Genomic DNA, 12,049 nt, shown 5'->3' with positions numbered 1-12,049 from the left:
GGTGGTTCTATATCAGGTTAAAACGTATGCTTTCGATTATTTACGATCCTAAAAAGTTTTTCAATTTTTGTCAAAAACATTCCCCGTTTTTCACAAATGTTGATGGGAGATGACGGACTTTCTCAAACTCAAAACATTGTTGCAAGCGTTTCTGCTTCTGGCTGTTTTGTTTATTGATTTTCCGAAGTGCACTTTTTCGTGAAAAAACAATTTAGTTTTTCGGGAAACTTTGGTAATATTTCGAATAAATTGATATAGTTTTTTTCCTTTATATGAATTCGAAAAACTGCATTTATTTCTGAATTCGGCTGAAAATTATATTAAAGGAACATCCAATATTAAAGGAACATGCTAATATTTTAAATAGAGTCTCGCCAAGAAGTATGAGGTTACTGTAGTTTTGCATTATTACTTTTGCTTTTTTTGAATAACTTTATCGCTGTTTGAAAGTTTTGTGAAGTTAAAATTATTTCAACCAGCACATGTATTTCACAACTTTAAAAAATTGCATCATAACTTACTTGAAAATTCTAAAATAGCTTTCTGGAATAACTATTGCTCCAAAAATCAAGTTAAATGGTTATAAGCACTGGGAAAAGTAAGACAGAAAGTTGAAACTGCCGTGATGTTGCTCACCGACACAGCTAACAGAACTAACAGCACAATGGTCATTTAGTAAGAGCAGCTGTGAAGAGTAGTGAAGAGTCAAAAGCACTCTACACTACTAGATAAGAGGGAGAGAGCTCTATTTTCTTCATAGTTGTTTCCACGAAAATACTCGTTTCCTTTCTTGAATTAAATTATCCAAGCATAAAATTCTCATTTCGGTCATGAGGATGCATCCATTGTTTTTCATTAGGACCTTTCTATTTTCTGCAATAACTTCTGCTATTCCACTAGCTGGTCACTTTTTCTTTGCGTCTCTTGGATGTTTCTTTCACGTTCTGCGTTTCCTCTCTACTTGTTTGCCTTGGAGAACTCACATTGATTTTACGAAAATATTTATTTCTTTCAGAGAAATTCCAGAAATTTCAAATTCTATTTTGGTGCATGAGACGACTTGAATTCATTTCTACATTAATTATATTCACAACTAGAAGCATGGCCTGGAGATCGAGTGGCACGAGTAATAAGGAGCTTGTTGAGAATTTGAGAAGTGAGTTTTGCTTGCTTTCTTTCACTATCGAAATGAAAAATTTAGAAAAAAAGCTTATAAAAATAGAACAAGCAAAGAAATATCAACCAAAAGAATAAAAATGATGCTAAATGCGTGGTAGCTGCTATAAAGTGTTTCAAAAAAGCCGATTGCATTGCATAAGGTTTCATCAGACAACAATCGCAAGAAACTAGCGATTTTCGGAATAAAAATAAGAAAATCCTGAAATTTGAGAGCACCAACATACTAAAGTAGTGAGAGAAACAGGAAGGGTCTTAGAGAAAAAGAAAGAAGAAACGAGACAAACCCAATTAATTCGGAAAGAACAGAACACCAACTAAACATGCAACACACCACTAATTATTGATTTTGGATCATGAAAGAAGTGAAATCTCGTAGTAGAACAGGCTACAGTGCTATATAATTCCAGAATCAATCTTAAAACCATCATCAAAGTTTTGAATTCCAGAGAACCACGTCTTCGCCAGTCAGAGAGCATACGATGCAATGCTAGCAGTGGATCGTGGAGACTTTACAAGAAATGATCCCTATCAAGATGCTCCACAAAGAATCGGCTATAATGCGACAATTTCAGCGCCACATATGGTGAGAAATAACTTTGAAAAACATTGTGACTGACTAGTAATGAAGATAAAATAGAACATAAAACTAAAGTGACCCATAAAACGTCTAGGAGACGTCTATCTTTCATTACGATCGACTTATATCTAATCTATTTGATAAACAACACGAATACAAATTTCTATTCGAAACATTAACAAGTAAATCGCTGAGCTTTTCACAAAATCTGCCAACTGAGCTCAGCTCATCTCTTTTTTCTCCAATGGCATTTTTTCATTGACAGCACGCAGCTGCTCTCGACTACCTCCAGAACCACCTGGTCTCAGGTGCCAATGCTCTCGATGTTGGCTCAGGAAGTGGTTATCTGACAGTTTGTATGGCGAAGATGGTATAGAGTTTTTGTTGGATTAGCTGTTATAAATATACAATTTTAAGGTTGGAACCACCGGAACTGTAGTGGGAATCGAGCACATGGGAGGGCTGGTGGAGTTGAGCAAGAAGAATATCGAGAAGCATCACAAAGAGATGTTGGATAGTGGAAATGTGGTTTTGGTGGAGGTGAGAAAGTAGAATGGATCACAAAATCTCTTAAGAAATGAACAGAGTTTCCTATCATCAATAGAGAACCAATATAAAAAAAGTTATGATCACAGAAACTGCATCAGAGTTCAGCAGATATTTTCCGAAAAACCGGCTGCAATGATTTTGTATTCCTTCAAATAAAGAAAATGAAACATAAAAAGCGCAAAAAGGTAGCAAAAGAAGGGGAAGAAACAACACTGTTCCGAAACAAAACTTTCAACAAAAGCTCTCAAAACTACCTCATTTTTCCAGGGAGACGGTCGTCAAGGATTTGCCGAAAAGGCTCCATACAATGCGATTCACGTCGGTGCAGCTGCGAAAGGAGTCCCCAAAGCAGTACGTGACTTTGACCGAATAGAAATGAAATAAAAAATAGAGGGAAATTCGGTTTTCCTTTTTTTGTGTTGTCCTCCTGCCGGATCACATGCACACATGCACAAATTGAATCGTGAATCCACAATGAGGAGGTGTTTCTTTATGTCGTTTTGGTCAATAAAAATATGAAAAAGAAAGGAAGAACCACTCGAAAATTCATTCATTCTGAAGGTCAACTGGGAAAAGACCTAAAACCGGAGACTGCGCCACGTTGTGAAGATTTGCATAATTTTTTGATTGAAACTATATGATGTATCAAAATGCGAAATGCTAAACCAAAGCGCAACCTCATTGAAATTCAAATTTCGAGTGATTCTGGCAAAGAAGACCAGACAAAAATCGCGGAAATCAAGAAAAACTTCAATAAAATTTATAATTTCAGCTAACCGATCAACTCGCTGAAGGAGGAAGAATGATGATTCCGGTGGAAGGAGAAGATGGAAATCAAGAGTTCATGCAAATTGACAAAATCGATGGCAAGATTGAGAAGAAAACTGTAGAGCATGTGATCTACGTACCATTGACAAGTCGCGATAAGCAGTGGAGTGGACATCGTTGAATATCTGTTGTAGTTTGCCATAATTTCAATTTTGCCTAAATTGTACATGTGTAAATAATTAATTGTAACTTTTATCATGCAGGTTGAAAATAAACTGCGTGTTTTTTAACCATCCTTTGTGCTCTTTCGAAACAATTTCAGATCGAGTTTCCCATTTCTTGGAACCTTTTCTCTCCTTCGTCAAGTGTCACTCATTAGGGACGAGAGCGAGTTTTTGAGAAGACATAACTCAATTTCTTTTCCTTCCCATCCTACTTCTATTTGTCTAGTTCGTTTACTTTTTCATTTCTGTTTTGGTCAAAAGAAACTAAAAATTCCCTGCTTTTTATGATTCTCACTAGTCAGCAAGAAGCTTTGTTCGGGGGCAAAAGATTGACATTTCTCCGGAAACTTCTTGTCTTTTTCTTCTGTCTTCCTGAAAAGAGGTAAAACAACTAAGTTGTTGTTTTCGATTGTTTTGGGTCAGAATAAATGAATAGGAGTGACATATTATGGCATGTTTTGGAGGGGTAAGGAGACAACGGAGATGGGTTACGGTAGATTCTTCTGAATAACATGAATATCTTCCTATTTCAAATATACCGTATTCCATCGGAATCTGGGAACCTTTCGGCATACGGTACCTACAGTAATCTTCTCATCTCCCAACCACCAATTTCTACTTCCAAAAAGTCCTCTTGTCCCTTTAAAAACCCATTTTCCCCCAAGTCTTCCATCTCGTTGAAACCTAATAAATTCCTTCTTCTTCTCATTCTTTTTCGAAGAAGTCATCACTCAAAAGTTCCATTTTCATCCCCTTCTTTTGTCAATTTTGTGTCGTTTTCTGGTCGTTCCCGCCCGTCCATATACACCCTCCCTCCTCCCAACGAAACCCACAAAACTCATCAATTTTCAAGGCTCCGCCACATGTTCTTTTTGTCTTTTCGCTAGCTTTTTTCCGTCTTAACCACACAACTCTGAACCCTCTTCGCCTTTTTTTTGTGCTCCTTTCAATGACTTTAGCTCTTTTTTCCCCCATTCTTGAAATTTGGAAATAGTCGGAGGTTGAAATCGAGGGGCGTAACGTATAGTAAGATTTTGGAAAGTGATAAAAAAAGCAATTTCTTGTTGAGAAGATGTTGTTTTTCCGGAGGTTTCAGAAGAGGGATGCCATCGGAAATCAACAAAAACACTTTATTTTAAGTTGTCACAAATATTCCTTTTCTAGAAAAAAGCAGGTGATTCTTATCTTTGGGAAATGGGAATTCGCGAATTGAAGGTTTCTGTTATAACCCAAAAACTGAAGATTCTCATTTTTCTGGATTTTTGTTTCTCGAATTTCAATTTGGTTGTTAGAGCACTGTCCACGCTGCATCTCTTTTAATACTCACCTCTATCATTTTATTGCTTAACACATATCTTGAAATCATCAAGATTCAGAGAAACCCGTATTATTTCTAACCATTCTCACCGATCAACCTTCTCTCATATGCTGAAAATAGAAATTTCGAAGCTCTAATTCTGAAAATGACGCTTCACTTTCCCATAACCTGAGACAATATTGAAATTCGGATTCCAAAAGTGCTTCCCCAGAATAATTACAAACCGAAAATAAATCTCACCCGCCTTTCTTCAGAATCCCTTCCTTTCAGAAAGTATAATCTAATTTTTTGAAATCTTCATACCCATCTTTTGGTTTTCTCAAAAAAAGAAAGAAGTAATTCATCTAATATCCTTGCACTTTCTCATTGTCCATCAAATGTGCTTTGATTCCTTCTCGAAAAATATAAATCCATACCTGTTCACATCATATTTTCCCACATTCCTGCCCTCCCTCTTCCCACTTTTCCTCGGTCGTTCCTCTCATTGTGCTTTTGTTTTTTGGTATTTTGTAACTATTCTCTTTTTCTCCTATTCCCGAGTCTACCTTTCTTCCTCTTTACTTATTTTCTTCTTCTTTTTTCTCTTGTTTCTACTTCAGTTGCTCTCAAAGACAATCGAGACAAAAAAGATATTGTTAGTGAGCAGTGGTATGCATATAAATGGTGTTGGTGGTCCATAGAAAACGGGGCAAAAATGTCGGAGAGAAGACATATTGCAAATGACGTGTTTCTTTGTATACTTTACGTGGAAGAAAGAGAAGAAACTACATTCAAAACATTCTTCTCTCCAATGTTTCAGAACTTTTTATCTTAATATTGTAGTTTTATTTTTCTAAATCTCAGTGATTGTGTTCTCCATTTTACAAATTTTGGAAAACTTTTCCAGTTTTTGAAGCATGTGTCTTCAGAGATTTTTTTTGGAAGGATACTCGCAGTTTTCATCTCAGATCAGTGAAGGTGTGTATCAAGAAATCTGAAGAAGATATCAAAAAGTTTAAAAAAACAAAGTTAGAGATCTAGATTTGAGATATTTATTAAACCTGATCTAACCAAAGTGTGAGCGTCCTTGACCCCACGACACGCTCTCAAAGTTGAATGTTTTTTTTCGAAAATGTTTAGGATGATTTGTTTTGGCCTAATACTGTTCCTGATTTTCCTTGATCCTATTCCGTTTCCAAACGGTTCATTCTCTTCAAAAGTCATACCTAAAGCATAGATTCCATTTCCAGAAATACTAACTTTCACATCATCTCTTTCAGATCTCCTTTTCCTACTCACCACTTCTCACACCTCTAACTATTTCCGTTTTCTCGCTTTAAACTCAGACAAACACAAATATTTTGATCCTACCCCCTTCCTTTGCTTACTCGTTCTTCCGTTCCTCATTTTTCTAGGCTCCTTCTCCACTTATCGCCAGAAAAGCCATTAACAAAATTAGCGAGGCGGAATGATGTCCTTCGCTTTTTTCTTCTTCTCCACACAATAAATTTCCATTTTCTTGAATTCATCATTGTCTTGTAGAAGGCGGTGGCCTTCTTTTTCTCTTTCATTGAAAACCAAAAATTTAATGGACGAGTTAGGTTTTGAGTTTTCAATAGGCACGATGGCCTTCGAGGATATCAAATTTCGATTGACATCGTCAGAATTGGAAAGCAGTCCAGTCCGCCGCCAGACAATCGACGTGTTTCCATCTTTCCCCTAGAAACTAATTTTAAGAATCCCTAAATTTCCAGCTCATTCTGACTACTTCTCCATATGTATCATATTTCACTGACAGCTTCACTTGTGACGTTTCCGTTTCCGGTATTTCAAAATATTTCGAACAACTTATAATTACTTTTTTCGCCTTTTCCATTTCCAATTTCCGTACTTTTGGGACTCAACGGATGCTACTATAATTTATTGTTTTGCGGAGCGTTGGTGAGCAAAAGAAGAAGCTTCGTCCCCTCCTATCATAAATTTCCGTTTTTTCCTCTTCGTTTTCGTCCCGCCCGTTTCTTTTTTCCATTTTCCATTTCGGTCACTCTACCCCGTCCGTTTTTATGGGTTTCCAGAAGACCCAAACCACGATATCGCCTTCTTCAGAAGAGAAGACATCAATATTTTACGGAAGCGTTTTATGAGTTGCTTTTAGTTAATGGGCACATGACTAAACGGCTGAAGAATAATACGGTTTTCAATATATCCCAATTGCTCATATATACGAGTCACACCGCCTAAGTTGTACAACTGAAAAGCCAAAAATCTCAATTTTCTTTTCTGAAGAATAGAGGAGTAGGAAGAGGAATTGATGAATGGGCAGGAGGAGGAAAGGATGCCAAAAATATTCAGTTCTTTACACGTTTTTAGTGAGTAGTCGGAATACGTTTTGAATTCAGTCTCCAGGTTTTATTGAGCTGAGCGAGAACACGAGGAAATGTCATTTTGAATTTAGATAGACGGTCTTAGATTTTTTTTGGCTATATTTTGGTTAGTTCTTGTACTGTACCGGTATTCGCAGTCTCCCTGAACGTGGCGTTTTTTGTAGGTGTGTCAAGAAAAACTGATGCTATCTACGTGCCCAAAATCCTTATGGATTTGAATTTCAAACCTGGGTTCTGATTTTTGTAGCGTTTTGATACATTTTCAGTTTCTTTTCATGTTCGTTTTAAATTTAGGACTAGAACGTAGACACCAGAAATCCGCTACTTCTTTTCGAAAGATCGTCATTTACTGAAAGAATCCAATTTCTAAAAACTCCCCCAGTGTTGACTCTGCAGGCATTTCCAAAACTCCCCTCTACAGTATCCCTTTCCCATTCTTTCCAGCTCAAATGGAACCCACCACTTGAGTGTTCCTATTCGTGCTCACATAATCCTTCCCAATTCTTCGTCGTCCCATCAATCGGTCATGTCTCATTGACCAATTTCTTCCATTTCTCGCTTTCTTTCTTTCAGTTTCTATTCTTCTTCTTCCTTTTTTCTTCCATATAACTAACCTAATTCTGTCATTTGTACTCTTTTTCCTCCTTTTTCGTTATTTTCGTTTCTACCAGTTTCTTTTCTTCTTTTCTTCTTCTTCCCACCAGTTTTCATAATTCTTTTTTTCTCGCTCGTCCCAGTAGTACATTCTCTGAAAAAGTGGTGCCCCCATACATTGGGGTTGAAAAGAATCGCCGATGAACTCTCCTTTTCTTCTTCTTTTCATTTCCTTTTTTGCTCTTTCTCACTTTCTCCCAAGAGACTGCCCCAAAATAGGTTTAAAAGGTGTGAAAAGAGTGAGGGCAATCTATCTTTCGTTTCGACTGTGCTCTGCCATATGCACCCCCTTCTCTTTTCATTTATATTTGAGTGTGACGAACAAGGCATCGAGGATGAAGCTTCTTCCAGAACGAAACCACCGGAAGGAAAGAGGAGAAAACGAGAAAACGATTGGGGCGAAGATCCAAATGAAAAATGTGTTCCTCGGGGGGATTTACCCCATACGCATACATTTCAACCAACACATCCCTCCTGAACATACACGTGTCTCAAGTTTTTTTGTGGAAAAGGGGATGGAAGGAGCCATATCTTCTGTGAAGCGTTGAAACATTTTGTTTTTGAAACTTATATTGCTACAGTGTAAACTCGAGAATGAAATGAACCTTATTTGGAAAACAAGAAGATGTATAATTTCAGAAAATCGGGACTATGTTGACAGTTTGTAGTGTCGTAAATACTTTCTTAAAATAAGAGCTTCTCAATAGCTCAGTCACCTCCGACGTGCTGATAATATCTCTTCAGCTCTTCTTCTTTCTGAAAAGTTGACAGTCTCAAAAATGAAGATTTTCATTTGTACAGTATACCCAAGAAATACCAGGAACTTCACCATTCCTTATTCTGTGACGCATCTTTCCGTATATACATCTTGTTCTTCAAAACTCCTGAAAATACCCTAACTTCCATCATTCCAGAAATGATATTCTCATTCCACTCCACCATCTTCGTATCCCTTCTTCCAATCCTCGTCACATCCTCATTCGACGAAGATTTGATCATCGAACGACGACCTCACCATGTGGATTGGGAGGATCTTTTCATGGAATACAATCGGTACAGTGCTCCAAACCGAAATAAGCAACAAGTGAATATCACTCTCGAAGTCGTTGGTATCCGAAAAGACAAAGTGTTGTTTGAGTTGACTCAGGACTGGAGGGACGAGCGGTTACGATTCGTGGGGGTGGCACGTGTTCCGGTAAGTGTCAGAAAGTTTGGAACTTTTCAAAAGGTAGTTGGTTTCAGGTCCCTTCTCACATTCAACCATGGTATCCTGACACCTACATTCGTAATGGGTGGGATGTAGTGGTGGAGCAGAAGAGTTTAGAGTTGAACTACGATGGAACATTCCAGTTCCGGCAGAAATATCAAACAGCAGTTGATTTCGATGAAAACGGAAAGGTTTGAGAATTCATTTGTGTTTTCCTGTTTTAAAATATAATTTTCAGGAATTAACACTAGTGATTTCGTCATTCAACAATTACGGAACCGAGCGGATTCATTATAATCTAGTTGACTCAAAAGTTGATCTATCCACCCACACTCACATCACTTCTAAACAAGTTCTTCGGAAATCAGATAACCTTCATTTCGATGATATTTATATTACAATCCATCCAAATCCCATTGACTCTATTATCAGTAGTAATTCTACATTCTAGATCTTTCTCGATCAGTCTCAATCTCTCTTCCTCTCTCAAATATTCCACGTGTACATTTTGATTTCATTGTCTTCTCTTTCTCCTTTCTGTTTCCATTTTATGCAATCCATCCTTTTTCTTTATTCTATTTCATATCAATAATTTATTGAATCCATTACAAAAAAGAAATAAACAATAATCAAATTAAAAATGTATCCTAGTCGAGATCAAACATTAAACACCGGATAAATTAGACAGAAAAAAGGGAAAAAAGGTCAGAACCGTTTAATTTGATGGCGGCTTACCACGCCGGAATACAGACTTTCTCGCCATTTTCTGAATGCTAACATCGTCTATTGTCTGTGAGACAACGAGGTGAACTAGTCGAGACTGTTGGATGTCATAGAGGTTGTTGAAGAAGAGAATGAGGATACAAGTGAGTTCCAAAACGCAGATGAATGGAGTCACTGGAAAATGGAGATTTGGGAAAAGAAAAAGATAGGTGAGTCTTACCGAAAGTGTCACAATAAACATGATCAATAAAATCTTGAACATTCGCAGTCAACGGATCGTGTGCAACAATTAGAATAAAAACTCCAACACCTCGGATTATTGTTGACAGTCCAACAGGCTGTAATTCAAAATTTTCCCATTTTCAGACTCTGTGAGATCTTACCTCTGTAAAGTTTCTCAACATCAGCTTCAATATAGACAGTATCATTGCAATTGAAAAGTAGATGTTACTAATTGGAATATCTGAAAATTCAGTTTACACAAACTCCCGGAATCTTGAGATCCAACTCACAATCCTGTTCATGAGTCACATGAAGAGTGAGTACAGCAAAGTACGATATATGAAGGATCACTTCATTGCAAAAATATAGCGTTCCTAAAAATAATGAAAGTTGGTTCCAAATGACCTCAGGAAGCTTACCTATCACTACAGAAGCCAAAGTTTGATGTTGGATAACCAGAGATTTTGCAAGGATGAAAGAGTTGAAGACGAATGGGAGGAACACGAAAAGGACACCATATCGCAGTGAGGTCTGGAAGAGAAGTATTAATTAAATTTTTATTGGATTTATGAAATTTCTTTATCTAAAGTTTCTCAGAGATCTCAATGATCATTTATCAATCTCAAATGTAACCCATGACACATCTATACTCGATTCGTTGATATCTCATCCGAGACGGAACACTTTTTGTAACATGTCGCTTCCCTCAGGTCAGTTCTTCGCTTATCAAAATGTATCTTGAGATATGAGGTCACAATATAGCACTCAACAAAACACATCCACCCTTATCACTATCATTTCATTTATCTCATTATTGCCGACTTCGGGAGGTTATCTCTGATCCCGACAATAGCTTATTTATCATCTGGACAATATCTACACATATCATTCTCTCGGGATGGCAATTTCTGGTTTCTCTCTCACCTGGACACTTGAATACAACTGTGAAGAACGATAGATGGATGTTGACCATCCTCCGTATTTGAATTGATCGTCTTTTCGTTCCTGACAAAAAATGATATGAGGAGGAGTTATAATGAATTGGGGAAGTTACTCACATTACAAAAATTATGGTCATTTATACCAAAAGTATACGCAGTTTGGTTGTTGACGTAGAGATTATTCCAATAAGATCCCAGATTCCATTTCGTATTGTTTTCCCATGGTATCCATATTTGACCATTTCCAGTTTCGTTCCACTGGAAATTAAAGAGATTTTGATTTTCAGTCATGAGGTGTTCCTCTGTTTCAAGCTTTGTCGGCTACTATTTTTTTCGTAACAATACAACAGTGGGATTTTGGCGTCTGGTGATTAATTGTGACGTCAATTACAACCTTTATTTTAGATGGTCTCTTTTTGGCAAAGAGGAGACATGACTAATCAAAAAGGTGAATGCCAAACGTTCAAGTTTGAGCTTTTGTCATGGTATCGAGAATGATCCTGTTTTGTTGGAGTCTTCAGATATGCCTTCTAGAAACCTAGATTTTGACAACTTTTTTGTGACCTTTTCACAAGGGTAGCTTGGATGCATTACTTTGAAAGCGTATTACTGAATAGAGAGATCTTGTATAAATATGCTGCCAACTACCGAAGTTAAGGTCTAGGTTCTGTATACATGTTTTCAATTTTTTGAATCAACTCGATCTAATTCTCACTGAAAATCATATCGAAGAAAAACAAAAAAATCGCTCACCTGATAATTTGCTTTAATATAATCGGACATATTCTTATGCATTTCAATTCTATAGAAATGAGGATGAGCAGCAACCCAAATACCAAGAAGAAAAGTTGTAAACGGAACCATTCCGAATACAATCAGAGCATAACGTAGAGTCATATTAATATGAGCCAAGTCCTCTTCCTCTTCCGGTGCTCGATATGGATGCTCCGTTCTGTGGTTTTGCCGTAGGTGTTTGTGAATCGTCATGTCTATAGAAATAGGCGACATTTTGAATAGGTTTATTATAGAATCGTGGAAAGTGATCAGCCTCATTGACATTTATCTAAATGATCATGCCAATGAGGGAAAAATGCATAAAAAGATAAAAAATGGATCTATAAAGATGAGAGAGTGGGTGGGGAACAACAACAACGATGCGAAGATGAAAATGAAAACCGAAAAAAACCCGTGCATGACACAGTGTGATAAATATTATAAATACAGAATGATTCAGATGTTTCTAGTGACATGATAAAAGAATAACGGAGGCTACAAAAATGCCAAAAAAACGAGGCAAAATCAGAGGATGCAAGGCAAAAAAATG

General features: G+C 37.1%; 3 protein-coding genes across 3 annotated transcripts; 2 read left to right on the top strand and 1 right to left on the bottom strand.

Moving 5' to 3' along the window:
• Positions 1-1,101: 1,101 nt before the first annotated feature.
• On the top strand, positions 1,102-3,254 carry GCK72_017843 (uncharacterized protein; the record flags this gene model as incomplete). Its single annotated transcript, XM_003112514.2, has 6 exons — positions 1,102-1,156; positions 1,626-1,762; positions 2,022-2,126; positions 2,174-2,296; positions 2,573-2,656; positions 3,078-3,254. 6 exons carry the CDS (start codon positions 1,102-1,104, stop codon positions 3,252-3,254), a joined length of 681 nt encoding a protein of 226 aa, XP_003112562.2.
• Positions 3,255-8,548: 5,294 nt separating this feature from the next.
• GCK72_017842 (uncharacterized protein) lies at positions 8,549-9,290 on the top strand (the record flags this gene model as incomplete). The annotated part of the gene is made up of 3 exons (XM_003112432.2): positions 8,549-8,827; positions 8,875-9,030; positions 9,078-9,290. 3 exons carry the CDS (start codon positions 8,549-8,551, stop codon positions 9,288-9,290), a joined length of 648 nt encoding a protein of 215 aa, XP_003112480.2.
• A 264-nt stretch (positions 9,291-9,554) lies between these two features.
• On the bottom strand, positions 9,555-11,712 carry GCK72_017841 (uncharacterized protein; the record flags this gene model as incomplete). The annotated part of the gene is made up of 8 exons (XM_003112434.2): positions 9,555-9,736; positions 9,783-9,900; positions 9,946-10,025; positions 10,075-10,158; positions 10,204-10,315; positions 10,709-10,789; positions 10,843-10,983; positions 11,479-11,712. 8 exons carry the CDS (start codon positions 11,710-11,712, stop codon positions 9,555-9,557), a joined length of 1,032 nt encoding a protein of 343 aa, XP_003112482.2.
• Positions 11,713-12,049: the final 337 nt, after the last annotated feature.

The sequence above is a fragment of the Caenorhabditis remanei genome, chromosome V (genome assembly GCF_010183535.1).
Source record: "Caenorhabditis remanei strain PX506 chromosome V, whole genome shotgun sequence".
NCBI lineage: Eukaryota > Metazoa > Nematoda > Chromadorea > Rhabditida > Rhabditidae > Caenorhabditis > Caenorhabditis remanei.
Note: the sequence above shows the minus strand (reverse complement) of the source record. Positions and strands in the feature narration are given on the sequence as shown.